This window comes from Acromyrmex echinatior, chromosome 7 (genome assembly GCF_024713525.1).
Source record: "Acromyrmex echinatior isolate Ae372 chromosome 7, ASM2471352v2, whole genome shotgun sequence".
NCBI lineage: Eukaryota > Metazoa > Arthropoda > Insecta > Hymenoptera > Formicidae > Acromyrmex > Acromyrmex echinatior.
Window position 1 is genome coordinate 15436533 of NC_141858.1, and position 20433 is coordinate 15456965.

General features: G+C 34.8%; 1 protein-coding gene across 2 annotated transcripts in view; it reads left to right on the forward strand.

The window, feature by feature from the left end:
• LOC105154175 (uncharacterized) overlaps positions 1-20049 on the forward strand; it is a 217939-nt gene extending 197890 nt beyond the window's left edge. For both annotated transcript variants that reach the window (XM_011069523.2, XM_011069522.2), the window contains 5 exons: positions 7817-8022; positions 11355-11490; positions 12861-13000; positions 16171-16432; positions 18339-20049. In XM_011069523.2, coding sequence (XP_011067825.2) covers positions 7817-8022; positions 11355-11490; positions 12861-13000; positions 16171-16432; positions 18339-18406 — 812 coding nt within the window. In that variant the 3' untranslated portion in view covers positions 18407-20049. The remainder of the gene's footprint in view (positions 1-7816; positions 8023-11354; positions 11491-12860; positions 13001-16170; positions 16433-18338) is intronic.
• The last annotated feature ends 384 nt before the right edge of the window (positions 20050-20433 follow it).

Below are 20433 nucleotides of genomic sequence, written 5' to 3' on the forward strand. Positions count from 1 at the left end.
GTGGAAAAATCGAGCATAACGCGCGGCACCAGAGAGAGAGAGAGAGAGAGAGAGACCCCCGCGGACAGCGAAAAGGTAATTTGATGAAATATCGCGGGTCTTCGGGCGACTGCCACACGCCGCAGGCAGACGACGCGGAAAAGTCGCATTAATTTAAGGGCGATTGTAATGTTGGCACGCGCGCGCGCAGGAGAAATAATTATTCCAACTTTCCCAGTCGTCGCTCTATATATATATATATATGTATTCACTTGCTCTCTTGACTTTCCTTTTTCCTCAATTATTGCCACGATTGTCATTCAAACGCGTTTGTAACATACCGACAAATATCTCGCGAATTGTCGTCGAGGTCATTAATATATTCGCCCGTCCGCTACGCTTTTATTTATTTATTAATTTTTTTTTTTTTTTTTTCTTAATTGTCGCGGTGCAACCTGCGCTCGTGCCATGTTGTCCAGACCACTATTAGTCTTCCTACCGGCTGAAAATTATTCTCGTTTTTATTGGGAGCTCGCAGCCTGCTCAATTTATAATTTGTTTTCATCATTTTTTTTTTTTTTTTTTTTTTAGCGAGCTTTACTTTCATCTTTCTTCCCTGTTACATAAAATGATTTCGCTCTCGATCTTCAAACGGGCTTACTTTTTTCAACAATAAGCATTTATAATTAAATGGTAATCAATAGAATAAGCTTGCTTGTATTTTTTTATGAAAACATGCTTTCGTTCGCAGATTTATTTTTTTTTTTCTTCTTTTAGATCGCAGTGCAGAAAATCTTTCTTCCTTTTGCAAAACTAAAAATCCAGCCACTTCGTCGTCACGTAGAAAATTACAGTTAATTTTTATCAGCACTCGAACCGCCGTTCGTGAAATTTCGCGAACTTTGCGAATCGAAGAGCATTGAAAGAGAAGCAGATTGCGAAAGTTTTTCGAAACATTCGACCCACATCCACCGTTACTAGCGGCTACTAAAACGCATGGCACAGACATCGTATCGCGCAACGTAACTATTTCTTAGCGAGGAGAGCAAACTGGAGTCTCGGGGAATTATTACTTTACTTGTACCTACCTTTTCTTGCTCGCGCGACAGAGAAACTTGCCGTCAAATGTCGTGGGATTTCAAATGTTACGCGCGAGAATCGAAATTTTTCTCGTTACCGTTGTTCCTTGTTAAGACGTCTCGCTGTACCCTGCGGTCATTTTTTAACGACGCTCTCAACCACGTTAATTTTCGCAACGAGCCTCAGCGACAAGCACACAACGGCCATAAATAAAGCGGCGAAATGGCGCACCGTGTATTTGGAATTTCCGGAAAAGGGACTAGTGGGGCCTCTCAGGGGAAAGGAGAGGAAGAGGGTTGATGTGAATACTCGGGGGAGGCGGGGGGAGGGGGAGGGGGCAATTCCGGGCGATGTCAAGTACCACCATCAGTCTCTTGCCTTGAAGTATTCCTGTCTTCGAGTGCATCTCTCCACACGAGCAGTCGTAATTCAGTTACGCCTGCCTGTAATTGTTGTATACTCGGAGGACTCAATTTTCGAAACCCACACAGTCCTGTTGCAGATATTTATCCTTAAAACACGTTGTTGCTTAATTTGTCGTGTCGCGTCGCATCGTGCCACTCGATATCGCGTTACGTCATTAAAATCCATAAATACCTATGTAACACTATCATTATAAATATTTCTAACGCGATAAGAGATAACGTTACGTTCATGAAACATCGCTCTTCTTTCTTTCTTCCTCTGCTGCAGTGTTATGTATATATAGAATTAATTCTTCTCTTCATTTTGCATTTAGAAGAGAACGTATTGAAGATCGTAGACCTGCGTTACCGTAACATCTTATAATTATGCTTAATAAGAGGATAATAAACGTTACAAGGACACTCAGAATGTAAACGTTTCCATCTTGAAATTTTTAATTAACGTAACTTTTCACATTACTGCGAATTGTAAGACGTAATGACGGCTATTGTTATAGACTACATTACGCTGACGGAACTGAACGGTACTCCTCTTTGTAAGTGTTGTTCTATTCGATTTGGCGGTTTATTCTCTCCGCAGAAAATCCAATATGTCGTACAAATAATGGAAGAATGGGTTTAAAAGCGGATCAAAGTTTATATAACTTCATGATTCTAGACAAAATAAATTCGCGAATAACAAATAAGGGATGAAATTTCGTTCACGTATCACGTATGTATGAAAAGCTCAATATAAAACGTAAAAAAAGCTCGTTCCCTTCCCGCTTTTGTGTTCTCTTTTTCTTTTCCTCTCTTTCTTTCTCTATCTATTTAATGCCACCATTTTATTCGAATAAAAAAATACAACAAAAATTTATTCGCGAACAATGTTGAAGTCGAGTGTGCGTGGTTACGAAAATACATCGAATCTCTCACATTTCACGAATTTTTTAGATTCCTAGTTGAGGAGAGAAAGAGAAAGAGAACGGTCGGAGAGTAAGATCGGAGTTTGGAGAGACGGTCAGCACCGCTGCGATTTTCGGTAACAGGCAGAAATTAAATCGATAGATGAACGCCGATCCTTCTGTGCACGATTCTTCCCTTGGAGAGAAAAAAAAAAGAGGAGAAAAGGGGCGAAGGGGGGCAATGGGCGCTCGATCAAATTCATTATGTTCATTATTTTATGCTGCGAGAGGCTAAAGTTTACGTTAAATTAACCGTCCATACGCTGCACGGGCTCATTGCGGAATCCGTCCGGGGGAAGGACGAAATGGCTCGGTATCAGGTCGTTAAAAGGCAATTTGTTAAAGTCCTTTCATAGTGCTGTCATAACACGCAAAGGTTTCTTTTTCCTCCTAAAAAAAAAGAAGAAGCGAAACTCGAGTCAAGCGTTCAACGTTCCGTCGAGTTTTACGCGATTCAAAAGTAAATATCTATATTGTGCTGCGCACGTATTGGCGTAGTTAAGAATAATTTCCTACGAGGTTTCTTTGTGCCTCTATTCTTGCATAACGCGCTAAAGTATTTGTTTTAAATAATGACTCGACAGATCCAAGAGGGAGGATTGAGATTGGCATTTGCAATTTAATTTAACGGCTGCGTTAATAATTAAAAATATTATTAACGGTAGATTAAAATAGACTAATTGATCTTCAGAAATTCATGAGCTGGGACATTTAGAATGACGAGTGACGATATATTACTTAATATATGAACATCAGACAGATCGTACTGAGACATCACTTGTTATTTAATTTCGAGAGTGACGTTTCACAATGCGAAATTATACGGATACGTCGAAACACGTAGGAACACCAAACATTAATGTATGTAATTCGTATGAGCAGAAGAAGAAAACGTACGTATACTCGTGTTATTTTATATTAATCCCTTATAGTACGTTTTTTTTCTAATGATCAGCAATGATGAACAATTTTGAAAATTTTATCGCCTATGTAGGTCCGCCATATTACATGGTATTTCGAATATCGTACCTTTGATATCAAATTCATGATCAGCGACCTCGAGAATCTCCAAATAGTGTTCTTGAAGTATTTGTTAATAATAAAAATTTATTTACAAACGAAATTATTCAATAAAAACGACAGTTTTTCGCGGTATATATTCATTAATAACAAATTTGCTTAAAATATAATTATAAAATTTGATTTATTAATTAGAGGAACCTCTTAACGATCTAGCAATACCAAATATGCTAAAGAAATACGCGAACCAATTGATTTATTGAAAAAACAAACTTGAATGATACCTGTACAACATTATGCCGTAAAGGGTTAAATCAAAGTGAAGAGATATTAGAAGTTATAAATATTAGAAGTTCATTAGGACTTCATATCACAGACTCAGCAATTTTATAATAAAATAACGGGCGCCGAGAACATTTATTAAGAAAGTTGCTCGGTATCGCGATGCTGCGAGGCGTTCGTGTGAAAAAGTACGACACGAATAAGTAAGCCCGATGGATTTTGCCGGTGTTGTCATAAATATCATTAGACATTCGTCATAAATATCGAATATCATTTAAATATCGAATTTTATTTCTGTTTCCATAAATTGTAAAGATGTAAATTATATAAAAACATTCCTTTTACTTTAATCATCGTTCAATAGGAAGAATTATATACTTAGGGAATTTGCGAGAACGTTAAATGTACCTGTCGCCACTTAAAAGCAAAAAATCAAGTTCTACGAGAGCGAGAATAATTCTGGAATATAGAGAGCATAATGCAATCAATTATGTTTACGATTGGAATAGATTTCTGCTGACGAAAAACCGATAATGCCGTTAGCGCGAGCCGTATTCGATTCCCGTTTAACGTGGAAATATCATTCGAGACAATTGCATTAACTCTAACGCCGCAAATTAGCGGTTCAACTATTTCTGGAGCGAAAGAGAAAAAGCATTAGAAAATCAAGGATTATATCTATTTAATGTCATTTATTCAGTATTTTATTACTTATGTATTGACATTTTTAGAGATACGTTCTTGGGATATGTTTAATTATACAAGTACACTTGCAATATAGATATGTGTATTTTCTACACTTAATATCTTAAGGATGTTTTGGTTATATAATATCAGCTAAAAATATCTGTTTAAAAATCAACTAAACTAAAAAAGCCAATCCTAAAAAAATCTTTTTAAAAAAAGAAAAAATATACACCAAGCATTAAAAAAAAATATCAAATTTTACATTTCTCTTGATAAAAAACGAATTCGAAATAAATCCAATTAATCAAGTATTTTATTACGCAAGACACATGAACTGAAAGTGACTCAACTGGGTTATAGTGAAGAAAAATACATTTGGCGTGTCCGGGTCGCATTAAATCGCAATATTCTAGGACCAATATGTTTTTGATATGTTTGTGAATATATTTTTGTTTCACAAACTATGTCACTATATATAATATGTATATTATTTTTATATTTTCATAATGCAAATATTGTATTGGGATAATATATTCACAGAAGTGCAATTAATGTGATCCGGGCACACTAAGTTTTTCCTTCACAATAAGGTTGATTATTTTAATTACTTTCAGTCCATCTTGTGTCTTGTGTAATGCATGGAATACTTGGCTAATTGCATATAGTTTGTATATTTTTAATTAAATATTTATTTAATATTCGTTTTTATTAACATTTTTAATTGATATCAGTCGACAACATTTTTATTCCGAATACGCTCTGAAACCAATTGCAAAACAACAAAACAACAAATAATTTGACTTATATAATGGCTTACGCAGCGCAATAACTTGCTGCAGTAAATAATTTTTAAACGACTAAATGAATTCGTGCAAATAAACTTTTGTATAAATATAATATTTATTAAAGTTTTATTAGTATATATAAATAATTTATTTAATTCGTAATGGTATTTCCTCATTAAATTGGTATATAAGTAAATATGAACAAATTATTATTATTTATAGCGTGAAAATTCTGTTTTAAATAGAACATATATAATAATGGAAACCGAGAAAAGAATTATTTAACTAAAGTTTTTTTTTTTTTTTTTTCGATGTAACACGCACTTCCTTTCTATGAATCTTTTGTATGAGTAAATACGCGTGAGAATTCGACTGTGTGTTTTAACATGCAACGTGAATAGTTCTGATTATCCATATCACGCTGCATTATCATAATACGACTGCATTTCGCTAGAGATGCGCATCCTTAGAGTCTCTAAGAGGAATTTGAAAAGGAATGTGTATAATTAACAGAAAATTAATTCTGTAATTCACGTATTGTTGTTACAGAGACGCAAAACTTTTTTTTTATTTTTATTTTATCACAGTTAAATTAACTTTGATCCTGCATAATTTAATTTAATAGAAGTTTTCAATTCTGGAAATTGTCTCTTGGTTTCACCGTGCTATATTGTCCTACTTGCAGGAAAATATGGTCATCCTGCCGGAAGCTATAAGCTAGTTTCCTCGTCTTCGTAATGCGCGAACGTAACGAAGCGCAGGAATTATTTCTTATCCCTTGTCGTTCCAGAAATTGCACGACGCGGTCATGAGCGTCGAGATACAGTCTTCTTGGTTTTCTATGGTGTCACGAGATGAAAAAAGTCTAGTCGAGAAATACCGCTTCATTATAATTTTCATGGAACTTTCGTTATAGAAGCAGGAAATTTTACCGTACGCTATTAGCAAGATAATTGAAATAATCATGGGTAGAAGTAAGGAAGTTGGGGAAAAAATTCCAACGGCGCGCCCATGCTCGCACTTATTCCCTCCTTTGTGTTTATCCCTTGTACTTATCTTCTGTCCACCGTAAAGGCGGCAATCAAAAGTACATTTTCACTTAACCCGTTGCACTGGAAACTTTAAGCCGGTGCCTTGAAGTGGCTTCGCTATCGTATTATTGACATCTCTCCTATCAAAATCTATACGATAGAAGCCTCTTTATTGTCGTGAATAACGCTTCATTATTTAACTCCATCAATTACATTATCAGAATTATATAAAAGTTATGAATTGATATAATCTAATCTTATCAATAAAAAAAGATCTACTTTTTATTTTTAAGCAAATTAATTAATAACTTTTCTCTGACAATCATTCGATCCATTATTACAACACTTTTAATCTTTTTTAAAGAATATTTGAAAATTAAGCAATTTTTAGTTTTTTATTCAAAAATATCATCACCGATATCCCATAAATCCATTTCAAAATATCTTACATTCAAGTGAAACGTTCTATTTTTCGCCTAATAATAGTTGATGTGTCATTGATAAGTGAGAAATATCATGCCATTATTCGAAATAAACATTTAATTCGCCTTGCTCACGAACAAGAGCGTGTCAAGAAATTAATACCTTGTTTATAAACGTCGTAGACGTCTTCGTTATTCGCAGCAACCACCTGTTTACCCGACGTTATCGTCATCATCCTTCTAGTCTTGAGCACCGTCGACGTGTTCGTTGCAGATTGTTCTCCTCTCTCCCCTTCTCTCTCTCGCTCTTTCTCTCTCTGTTTCCTACATACGAAAGACGATTTCGGTGGATTACACTCGTGGATTATTCTCGCGAAATATTCTCATGATTCGAATCGTTGCAGCATCCACAGAAAAGATACGCGCGTACACATCTTATTTACCCTCATCGCTGCGATGTCTTTCACGGCTTCTTTGATCTCCTTTCCTCTTCGAATGACTCATCCAAACGTCAACGCATCTCGCAAAAGGGGATCGCGATCTTCTAGAGTCACGCGCTTGAATTTATTTTTTTTCCTTGGATGAAAGTCTCATGCTCCATTATATGTTTTTGAACATTTGATCGACGATGCATTTAACTATATTATTTTTACAAAATACATTATGTTTACAAAATACATTAGTGTACAATTTCTGACTTTAAACGTAATTCAAGGCATGAAAAGAAATAACGTATGAAAGATATAAATTATGTCTACTGAATTATAGAATTGTACTTTTTTTGTCTTTTTACGTACAGTAAAATTCTTTTTATTTGTCAAAGTTTAAATAACAAATATCATTGATCTTTTTTAACATATGAAATGGTAAATTATAGAATCCCGTGAATCCTAAATGCGACAATCTATCTTATTCTCTTTTGACGTTTTAATTACGACCTGTTATTATTCCTCTAACTGATATTTATTTTCAAGAGAAGTAGAATTAAGCTCTACAAAAACAGCTGCGAAAACTGTTACTCCAATTACCCGTGTCTAGCTTAATTTTCTTAAGTAAGATCTTTTCGTTGAAAACTCGTTGTCTCGTGTAACATTCAACACAAGCGTATACTCTCATGCGCCTTTCCTCTGATCTCGCATCCGCTTCCTATATGTGTTGCAGAAACAAACGGTTTGAGGATGCTGGAGCTGATAGTGCCGCAGCACGCGGTGCTCGGGCAAAATGTAAGCCTCGAGTGCAACTTTAATCTGGACGGCGAGAAGCTGTACTCGGTCAAGTGGTACAAGGACGGCAACGAATTCTACCGATACGTACCTCAGGAGAAGCCACCTGTTCTGGTGTTCCTCCAACCCGGTGTCTCAGCAGTCGTAAGAATAACTAACTGCTTTCACATTCTCTCTTTTGTTTTTTTTTGCCTTAAACTTTAATAATAAAGTGACCGAATCAAAATCCTAATCTATGTGAAACTCGGAAATGATATCTCGGAAATGTAATCTGTCTATTACATTAAGATGGGTTCTGTAAGCGAAGATTCCTCAAGATTTCCTCATTCCTCAACATCGGACGCACTTTACGACGAACAAAATTGAATGGATCCGGCATAGGAATGATATAAATCTTCGAATAGAAAGATCGGGACATTCCTCGGCTACAATTTCCCGTTCGCTCTCGTGTTGAATCCTTATCCAATTCTCGCGCTTCGCGTCCGATACGTACAACCCGATTGACCGTCGTGAATCGCCTTAAAAAGAAAGCTTCCGTAGTGTACGTACACGGTGTTTTGATTCGCCTGTTTAGAATTCCCGATGGACGTGTTTCCCAGGAAGTGGCATGATTGACCCACTTTCGACCGTACCGACTCGAATTCTCAAACGCGCGTCAATCACGAGGGGTCAAAATCTAGACTCTGTGCTCGAACGGCGAAACTATCCCATGTTCACCTTCATATTTGTGTCGTTTAAAAATAAATCGCGCGTTCTGCTCGCTCTGATATTTTTTTCAATCGGAAAACAAATAGGCGAGCAAAACGCGAACCAGTTTGAGAATACGAGCGTGCGATTGACAAAAGTGCATGTACCATGCGCGATGGAAATAATAAAAACTGGTGCTAATTTTGGCAATAATAAAAATTGTAGATATCATTTTCGAAATTTTATTTTCAAATCTCCCTTTCCCTCTCCCTCTTCCCCCCTCATCCTCCCTCCCCTCTCAAAGAGAGAGAGAGAGAGAGAGAGAAATGCGTTCATGTATCTCGTCGTGAGCGACGTTTGCAAAAGGAACCAGCGTCCATTTCTGTATAAATAAATAAATATTACATGCAGGAGCAGCTTTCCCGAAATATTCTCATCTCGGTCGCGAGCGGCCAAAATGGCTTTTCATTCACGTCAAGACATCGGATTAATGTTGCATTATACGCGCCGAGCAGCGAATAAACAAAGACGAGGCGACCACCGGTACGCGAATCTTGATCATAATGAGCCTTAATATTAACATTAATCACCCGCGCGAGATTGGCGCTTGGGAGCGCCCTTAGAAATTATCGGTCTACCTGGTTGTTATCGCTGTTTATAATTACATCGATTAGTATAATGAATCGTGAAATGCTCTCCCAGCGCGCGGAGATGAAAATTGTGGGGATGCTGACGACGATGACCCGGCTTCTCTCCTTCTCTATCCTCTTTCTCCTGTTTCTACCCCGCGTTCTTCACTAATTTAACGTGGGGACGTTGTTCGTTAAGCGCGTCTTCATCACACCACGCGGCACGTCTAAAATTACCTTTCGCCCTTGTCGTCGTCATCGTCGTCGTCGTCGTCGTCGTCGTCGTCGCAAAAGATAACGCATTACAAATTGATCCCAAGGGGGTCGCTCTTCCTCGCCACCCCTTTCTAGTCGCGGTTTCCCTCTTTTAGGTTAATGATATTTCCAATAATTTCAATTCCTCGCTGACTATATCAGCGCGCGCGGTTTTCCACGCCATTGAGTGATACGAAAAAATTTCATCTTCCCGTGGTATGAAAACTACGTTGGAGCAAGCCCAGTTCTGTGCCCGAGAATGATGAGTGATTCACTGGGCTACTAGCGGAACGACACGAGTTGTCGGAAGAACGTTCATTTCGTGCGAAGGATGAATATATATTTCTCAATTGTGTTGTCTCATTCATTTATCAAGCTTTAGAGAGGCAGCACGAAAACTAGGCATTAATCCAGTCTTCGGAAATTATATTATAAATGCGGAATTTGTACGCACACAATTTAAGGAGTTAATGGGAAGATATTAGGGAGTTTTTGCAATATCATGTATTTAAATACAGTAAAAGCTAAAATCACGTTATTTAGAAGAAAATTCCTATTATCGATAAAGCAATTTAATAATACAAGGAGCATCCCAAAAATAAGTTTCCCTATCGTAGGAAAATAAAGTAAAGGTAGGACAATTAGAAAACTTTTTTTTTTTTAACTTAATCCTCAAGTTACTTCTCAACGTAATCACCATTGAAATTTTAATACTTGTAATGTGACACCAATTTTTTAATGTCAGTGGTATGAAAAAATGTGTTTTTTAATTGGAGTCACGTTTTAATTTCATCGTCGCTGTCACAGATTTTATCATTCAAATATTTTTAGCACAGAAAATAGGTGAAAATCAGTCGGTCTAGAGAGAATCTATGGTGGATGACTAAAATATTCTCAACGAAACTATACCAATAAATCCTGATTCATCTTATTGACGAAGGCATATCGTGAAACAAAAAAACTTTCTTCGAAAACACTTTCAAAAAGCTTTTTTAAAAACTTTTCAAAAAGACTTTCTTATTTGATAATGAATATTTATAACACTTTCGTGTTTTGTAGTCAAAATTGAATTATTATACGTAGTTTGCAGTTGAACACGTTTTGTATTGGTATCTCTTTTAATTCAAATTGGTTAATTATGGTTGCAATTGAAGGTGACTGTAAATGAAAAGAATGTCAACATACTTCAAAACAATTTCTAAAATACACAACTAATTTTTTCCTATAATATAGAAACTTTTAGGATGCATCTCGTAATATATGAGATAATTGAAATTTTATAATTCTATAAGGTACTTTTTTCAGTTCTATTTTTTTGATCAATAGAATAAATAAATTACATTAAGGAAGATTTTAATTCCATTTTTATCGAGTCAGTTTGCGAGTTTTCACAGCATGATGAATTGTCCGTTATGTCGCAATGTTACACCCAAAAAAAAAATATTCTGCCGATTAGCGGTTCCGTGTTAATGTCAGTGGAGTTTCCATTATATACGACCTTAAGAAGATACTCAACAAAATAGAGGAATTTCGTATAACTAAGGTGCTGGATTTAAGATTGCAATTCTCTTAATGCTAGAAGAATGTTCTGCATGTCATGTATTGACATGCACGCGTAATTACGGTAGCACGTAAATGACAAACTCGTTTTAACAAATAAACGTGCTGGTATCTTGTACATCCTTTTACTTCAAAAGGCTATTCGAGTTATTATAATAGAATTTCCTACAGAAAAATTATTTATTTTTGATCATAGCTCGCGTGTCCTCATTTTTTTATAGACGAGTACACGTTATAAACGCGCCTGATTTATTTAAGATTTTTTGCTTAGAGGAAATGTTGAGAGAAGTTTCCCGCTTATTGACAAAATTTTTTTTGGATGCATCTCTTTTTTTCGTCTTTCAGGTTCACGAATCCACTCAACGAATGGTCGTCCTTCGTTCCGTGAATCTCATGAGCACGGGACGTTACAGATGCGAGGTTTCAGCGGAGGCACCGTCTTTCCAGACCGTTTCCGACCATTCGGATATGACGATAATCGGTAAGAAGCGACGGCGAGTAGATTAGTATTAATTAAGAGTTTTATCTCTTCAAAGAAATCGCGCAATAATGGCAATCCAGGCCTCTCGCAAACTTTGGGATATTGCGTCGTTGATTTAACCTCACAAGGCGACGCTACTATTTTTCTTCGCCGATTCTCATTATCCGAGCAAATGTTATTACGGCCAACCGAAAAGAAAAAAAAGAAATGAATGTGCCGACTAATCATGATCTTATTCATGTTTGAATTAAAATTAAACCGCGAAGAAGAGATTTATCACATTTGACGTGTGAGATATTCCTTGGAACGGTTTTAATTCCGAGACAAAGATTTATACGTATCATTTGATGAAGGGATTTCGGTTTCACGTTCAAGAAGAAAAAAAGGAAGAAGAGAGATTTTCTATCGCGGGATTAGATATTTTAACGGCTTTGAAGATTTCATAAGCCACTTTACGCGCGAATTAAAACAAATCGCAGTTCTAATACCTCCGGAAGAGTTAATTTCGTCGCGCTGGTTTTGATTTGTGAGAGGGAACATTTTCTATTATATCCTTCAAAAATATCGACCTACGACCAGTGACGAATCACTGATGATTCATTCTTGAGAACGGTAATGCGTCTACGACTTATCGCGTTTGAAACACTTTTCGTTAATCTTAATTACTTTATTATTAACGCGCGTACCGGCGGAAGCGAAGCGCTTTTCTTCAGTTTCGCAGACACGACAAACTCGAAACCGATATTCGCTCTCAATTATTTATCGCGATTTCCATGAACATTAAATTCATTGACGTAAAATTTGCCCTTGCTTTCTCATCTTTAATTATTCCTAGCTCGAAATATTACCAACGCTTGCGCAACATTCTTCACAAATTAAACGTTTCATTAATAATATTGTATGAAAAATATCGATTGAAAAGATTTCTATACCACAGCTATGTGGAGCTTTAATCGTTAAAGTCTAAAAAAAGATCCGAAGCTGGTTTTCCATTCAATCCTTTTAATCCAGGACGCGATTCGATTATTATTTATTCTCTCTACCGAGGGACAAGATCTCGATCGCTTCAATTTTTACGCCGATTACCCCGAGCGCACGTTTATATATCTATCATGTAGCGTATATAAAGTTAAATGCGTTATTGAGTGCAATGATTACAGTAAAGTGTTACTCCATTAAAATTTCCACATTGATAAGCGTAAGTAAGTTAAATTCGCCGCAACAAAATTATAGAAAATTATGGTTCAAGCGGCATTGCGCAAAAATATTCGAGCGGACAAGTTAAAAGCCTGGTCGTTTTTGTCTAATCGAAGAGCGTCGCATCCTTTTTGTCACAGCAGATTGTTTTACGTATATCTACATAATTCCAGCCCTCCCGGAGGACGAACCCGTTATCACGGCGCGACCCGGGAAACATCGTTATCAAGTCGGCGACGTCGTGCGGTTCAATTGCACTTCGACGAGGTCGAAGCCACATGCCACGCTCAGCTGGTTCATCAACGGCGACCCTGTGAGTGCTCGAGACACGAAGCATATCTCTTCCTCCCCTCCCCTCTCTTATTCTCTTTCTCCCTTGCTTTCTCTGTCTGTCTGCGTACCGCAACTGTAAATGTCTTCTCAGGTTGTCGGAAGCGTAAAAGGTGCACGGTAACGTCACTAACATCCGAGATACGCCATGATCCCGGAAAATCCGTTTAGAATAGTCTAGAGATTCGCGCACGCTTACGTACGATGCAGTTGAGTAGCAGGAAGAGGCTTCATCTACGAATTTTCTAAAATAGTTGTTACTTATTATTAATACTATTACTAATCAGAAACATATTTCATTACATCACGTATTACGCGTTTAATTCTCTAATTATTTGTCAATTTTTCAAGAACTAAAAAAGAACTCTATATTATTTTGAGTTTTTTCGAGATAATAATTAATTATCTGGATCGAAAATTTTATTCTTTATTTATTCTTATTTTATACGTATAGCGTAATGAAATTTCAATTAAACATTAATCAAGTTTTAAATTAATATTTAATTTAATGAAGTCCAAGTAGACTTTACTTTTCACGGATCGAATTCTAACGCTAAAATATTCGTCACATGTTCCTACGAGTGACAAAGTTAATGAACCCTCATCTATCTTAATAAAGGCTTTTTCTTCGTAACACAATATGTTCTACCATCGTGATATCATCGTGATACGAAGTTATATCTATAAAAACGTATTAGATATTATATCATCATAAGGAAAAAGTCATAACAGTTATCCTTCATTTTTTTCCTTTTAATATCTCTCTCTCTCTCTCTCTCTCTCTCTCCTCCCTCTCCCCCTTCTCTTTTAATCGCTGTCAAAAGTTTCCCATCACGGCGAATTTCGTTCTTTCGTGAAAATAACGCACATCTGCAACGACGGTTATCAACGTGACCGTTAATGTCTCGTTGACCCACGATTACGCGCTAACAAAGCTCGAGAATTAATTTTACAAAGTGCATTCTATGGTGTGTGCGAAGCTTTTTCATTTTTCATACGCGAACAAATAATTAGTTCTTGGATAATTAATCTTCGGGTGTTGCGAACGGACGCTCGCGCGCATTCAAAACCGCCTGATTACAGTCTTTCAGCATCGGCGTTATATCGTGACTTATTAAAATCGGGATTATATTTAATCGGAATTAAAATCGATAATCTTAGATTACAGGATCACCGTTGGAAAATTGGTGTTAAATTTTACACATTATCACGTGCCTCAAACGATCCACTCAAATTTATGTTTATTTAACGTAAGCTAAATAGAAGATAACAAAAATATTATTTAAAAAAATTAACACAAAAATGGTAATAACACAATTTATAAACAGTAAACGATGGGAGCATGTCTTTTTCAATAAAATTAACATTTATGATATGTTAAATTAACACATTTTATTTATTCCTCTGTAGAGAATCTATGTTTTAAACATATTTTTTATTTGTTTATTTACTCATAAATTGTGTTATTTTAACAATAAAAAAATGTTGAATATTAATTTAAATCTAATTAAATCACATCATGTTTATGTAATATTCGAATATGTTAAAAAAATCAACACAAAATTTTAACAAGGACTTGAGTGGATGGTTTTCAACACAAATAGGAAATGTTTTTTATTGGTTAATCTTTATCTAAAGTATTCGGAGAGGATGTCCTGTAAATTATGTTAACATTGAAATTAGAAAAAGATATGAAATTCGCATTAGACATGAAAAATATTATAATGCGCGCGAAGAAATGTGTGTGTGTGTGTGTGTGTGTGTGTGTGTGTGTGTGTGTGTGCGTGCATGTGTGTATGTGTGTCACAAGGCATTGAATAATTTTATTATTATGATTAAAATTAGTGTCATATGTTAGAATACTTCTTAATTTTTGTCACAAAAGTTGTAACAAAATTTAATGAGAAAGATAACAATCTTCTACTAAACGATATTAAAAGTTTACGTAGTGCTCTCAGGGAGCTCGCGGGTCAAGAGAGTCAATTTTCTTGGAACAAAGTAGATTAGACAGATAATGCTGTGTATTTAATTTACGATGATAAGTACTGACGACGTTATTACATTTAATTTACAAAAAAAAAAGATGTATGTCTAAGAACATATTAAAACGATTTTTTAAATGATCTCGCATATTTAGAAGGTCATTTGTTTTTTGCTTAATTCTTTGCTGACATCCTTGTTTATTATGAGCATAACATTATCTTGTTTCATTTCAGTTTAATTCCAACCAATTTGCTAACAATATTCACTCTGATTTTATTCCATTAAGTAAAATTCGTGAGTTTAGAATTAAGAAAGAATTAAGAAATCTCTTCAGCATCACTGTTCTTCCAGAAAACTAGTTATGAAAATTTTAAAAACACATCGTCAGTATACCGCGAAGATTTAAACAATGCTGATTACGCGCTAGCAAATATTGAATTAGAACAAAAGTTCGTAGTGTTACGAACTTAAAAATTCAAGCAGCCATAACTTTGTTAAAAATGATTTAAATTTAAATAAGAATTTTAAAGCTTAATTATAACATCTTTACTTCCGAGAAGTCACTTTTGAGTTTCTGTGAATTTGATCATTTTTTTACACATATATGGAAAACTATGAATTCGATAAAATGGCAATTTTTTTCCCCATTTTGTGAGTTTGTTACATATCTGAAAAGAAAAACTTGAGAAAATTTTCGACTTTCGTGAAAGCTTAAAGTTTTCTCTACGTACCTATAAAATCGTATTTAAAAAAAAATGGTGTTACGAATTTTTGTTACTTAGTAAGTTATCAAAAAAAAATAGTTATCTAATTTGTGATAACTATTTTTTTTTTGATAACTTACTAAGTAACAAAAATTCGTAACACCATTTTTTTTAAATACGATTTTATAAAAGAAATTTAACATTTTGACTTTAATTGCTTATAACTCCGTTAAAATCATCGCATACCACAATTAAAAAATAGATTCTTGAAATTTCATTTTTTTGAATGATAGAAACATATAAATACCTAATTAAAATAAAAACATGTAAATACACACGTAATGCTACGAACTTTTGTTCCAACCCAATATTTCTGATTAAGAAAATCCGTTATTATCATCATTATCGTTCAAATCGAGAGAGACTATACAGTCCCCCTACAGTCCCTCTTCTTCACTTCGATTAGGTCGAGCAGCAGTTCTTGAAGTCTTATCCCGTCGACGTGGACCGGAACGATCTGGAGACCTCCACACTCGGTCTAGAGTTCCGTCTGCGCTTGAAGCACTTCAAGAAGGGAGACTTGAAGATCAAATGCTTGGCGAGAATATATACCGTATATTGGAAATCGAATGAGCTCAGCATAGAGGGTGAGAGGCCTCTGAAGATACCGGTAATGGAGAGTAGGGAGACAAGGGCGCAAGGGCACACGCACGCCGAGCACATTCTAGGTAAAAAGAGAAATCTTCCATCCCCGATCTTTGACTGAGAATAAGTAACATATAGTAACAAGGGCGAAATATATTCTTCGTCGTACAAACACAGATTTTTTGTCTTTTAATTTAGCTACCCGTGTCGCTACTTCTCTGTAAAAAAAAATGGATCAAAATTTTAAATGAAAAATCTTCCCCCCCCCCCTTCTCTTCCTTTTAAATTGGAGCTCAATTATTTGATAAAATTAATATATTATAAAATTAATTAGTAAATTAATTAGTATTTAAATATATCTCTTGATATTTTAACACACACAATACCGAAATAAAGAGATGAAATTATAAGTCAAAGCTGCCAAGTAAAATTAAACGTAAAAATTTACTATGTTATTTAGATATTAATTAAATGGTAATTCGTTTAAAATAATTTTAAATTCGTTTAAAATAATTTCTAACAATATTAAAAATATTAAGAAATAATATTTAGAAACAGGGAGGATCGTTTATATAAACTAAATCAATTAACAATAAATTAAACGAAAAGCGCCTATTACGGTCGTAGTTATCTCAGAAATATGCGCGTCAATTATTTTCGAATTTGCAATACAATCAACTGTACTAATACTAATCCCCTTAAATTAAATTAAATCGTTGATTTGATGTCACTTGCAAGAAATCTTACCTCAATCAGAATTCGAACTCGGACATGCTTCGATAGTGAATTAGGAGAATAATATATGAGAGATCCAGATTCGAATATTAGCTAAGATAATATTTTTTACAATAATTCTTTACAAGTTTTAAGATGCTAGTAGCATCATCAAATCAACAATTTAATTTAAAATTTGAGGGAATGTTATTATTTCAGTTTAATTATATTACAAGTCTGTGTGTGAAAGTAATCGGCACTATTTCTGAGATAAAATTTATTTAAATATACAGGATGTTTGATATTACTCTCCGAGTGACATTTTGTTTACATTAATATCAAAAGAATTAAAACGAAGATTCGGGATAAAGAGCTATTATCTATTCCAAGTTTAAAAAGGATAAGAATTATTTTGCAAGTCGTTGAAAAAACTAACGTTTTCCACAGTTCAGTCTTTAATATTAAATTACAAGTCTGCAAAAAAGTATATAAGCTCTGTAGCTATGTGAAAAGAGCTTAGTGACCGAAATAATAGATCCAACCCTTTTGGTTTAACATTGCCAACTCGAAGCTTGTTCCGACGAGGATAGTTTAGCAACTCAACGTCATTTCTCCCCGATATGCTGTTTTAGTTCTATCATGCAAGTTAACGCGTAACTCGTTTCGCGCAAAACCCGATTTTATGCCTGTTCTACAATAGAATCGCAAGTTGTAAGCCGTAAGAAATTGGCCAATCATAATTGAATATGACAAAAATAATCAACTATGATTGGTTAATTTCTTACTTACAGTTTGCGACCCTATTATAGAATAGGCTACAGGCTGATATTACAATTGTCGTACGACAAATTTTTCAAGCGTGTTAATTGGCTGCAGGACTGAGAAATCTGAGAACCTCTTTGTCTTAACAAAGACAAAGACGCTTCAACAGGCTTGAAAAGCTTGTCGTACGACAAAAAACGGATGAATATGTAATATTAACTTTAAGGACAACTCTTCAAAGAAATAAGAAAGGAATTTTAACAGTAACATACTGAATCACAAACGCACGAGCGATCGAAAGATTAAGAATCTAATTTCGTGGACACGGAATTTATGTCACTTTCTTTTAATTCAACCATTTTTTGCGACGCCCTTAAACATAAATCGCTTTAGCCAAACTCGCTTAGCCAAGTTTCAATTTTAAAATGTTCGAACTTCGAATTTTTCCTGAATATTTATGAAATATCCCTCTTTCAGAAAATGTGAAATGTATCCTGGCTTTTTCTTTTTCAGCAAGCGGAAGTATAGCATTAGGACCGTGCGTTATGTTGGTGATCATGGGATTACTGATGCTGCGGTAAGGATTGAAGATACCATTCGCCCTTCGTGATCATCCCCTAGGCCTGTGGAAGCCATCCTCGTAACGCGATATGATTACGTAATACAAAATTATCCATGTTGTTTATATTTTTTTATAATTGCAATTAGTGAAATTAGAGATTATGTAATAATTGTAGACAGACGACACTATCTCTCGAATTATGTTAGACTTTCGACTCGAATCTTTAGGGGGAGTTTTCGTTGTAAAGGGACGATAGATACTTTTCTTTCCAGGAATGATAAAAAAAAATTACCGAGAAAATTCTCGACGACTCGGTTGTTCAATTTTCGCGTTACACGAATTATGTCTCGCGTACAGTGCGTGAAAAGCACGACGGACCCGTTGTATTCCGTTGTATTCATCGAAGAATTATACATATATCTGCACTGCCATGTATTGATCTATCGTTTATCATGAAAATTCGGAGTCGCGACTTTTTACATTGCTTGCAGCGACTCATGCGTAAAGTACATAAATCAATTTTTCTTCAGGTACACACGCGCGTGCACTTCGTTTGAATATACATATCTGTGTGTGGCTAACGCATATCTACCATGCAAACTATGGCGCGGGTCCGCGTTTTATTGAATTTTCATTAACTGTGCCACGTCTGGAAACGATAAAATGCAAGTGCAACTGAGTTTCAAGACAATATAATATCAACGATTTAGCTATATACGAAAAAATTCTTCACAAATTTTCAAATTGGATACCTGCATACAACTTATGATATTAAAATACTTTGATGTTTTTCAATGATTTATTAATTAATATTATAATGTTATATTTATATATTTTAATATTATAATATTATAATTAATATTATAATATTATATTTGTTAAAAAAAAATTTAGATACTTAAAAATATCTAAAAATAATTTTTTATTCAATAAGAATAATTTATCGATGTATTGCACATTCGATTCGCTTGGAGGGGGGGGGGGGAGGGGGGGAGAGAAGGGGCGAAAGTGAACGGCAAATATTTAATTAAGAAAACGCATACGATACTGAACCTATACGCCGCGCGTGTGCCTATAAATCAATAAAATAAGCACGAATCGAGAATCTAATACATACATACAATTAAGCAGAAACAGCGACGCAACACAAACAAAACAAATCGTCTGTTCGCCACTATATCGTAGCTCTTAACGATCTAGTCGCTATTAATCATACGTTATTGAGATAATATCCTAGGAATAATTGTACGACATGTGTGATTGTGTAGTGTGTGTTTACCAAAGATTTTCAAACTTTTCACGCCAAGCATTTTTAATTATTAATTAATCACGGTGGCACGATGTGTAGAGGTTTCATAAATGAAACTTGCCACACTCTTTATCTATGGTAGCTGTAAGGACACACGCTCTTGTATATATGATGTATATATATATATACATATATTATATATATATATATATGTAATCCTAAATCAGACGATATATACTTATCTTTAATTTAATGTTTCAAAGTAACGTGCTATAATAACAAGTTATAAAGAAAAACGATATTGTTAATCTTTAATCTGCAGAAATATTTTCTTTAGTAAATTGCGTAAATCTCTTCCGAAATGTACTGTACATCGATCTAATAAAATCATAATAAAAAAACATTGAGAGTAACGTTGAATATTTATTAGAGGAAAGCTCCCCATTATGAGATAGAGATCTTCTAAAGGTGTGATCGGACTAGAGGTTGAGACTGAGATTGGATTGGAATTTAACCACCAAGAAAAGAGAAAATCAACTTCAAGTTTTGTGAACTTTATTTTGATTGGTTAAATTCCAATCTAATCTTAATCTCAATATTTATAGTTTGATTATGCTTTAATAATAGTCGCGACACGAGCCAATTTTTGAGCCGACTTTTGTATGCAGAATAGTAGTTTCAGAGTAAAATCTATAACAGAGAGAAATATATTGTATCTCTATCTTAAAGGAATCCTAAAACCGTCTGTATTACCGATTAAATCGTAATTTTTGTATAACAATTATTTTTTTCCTCTT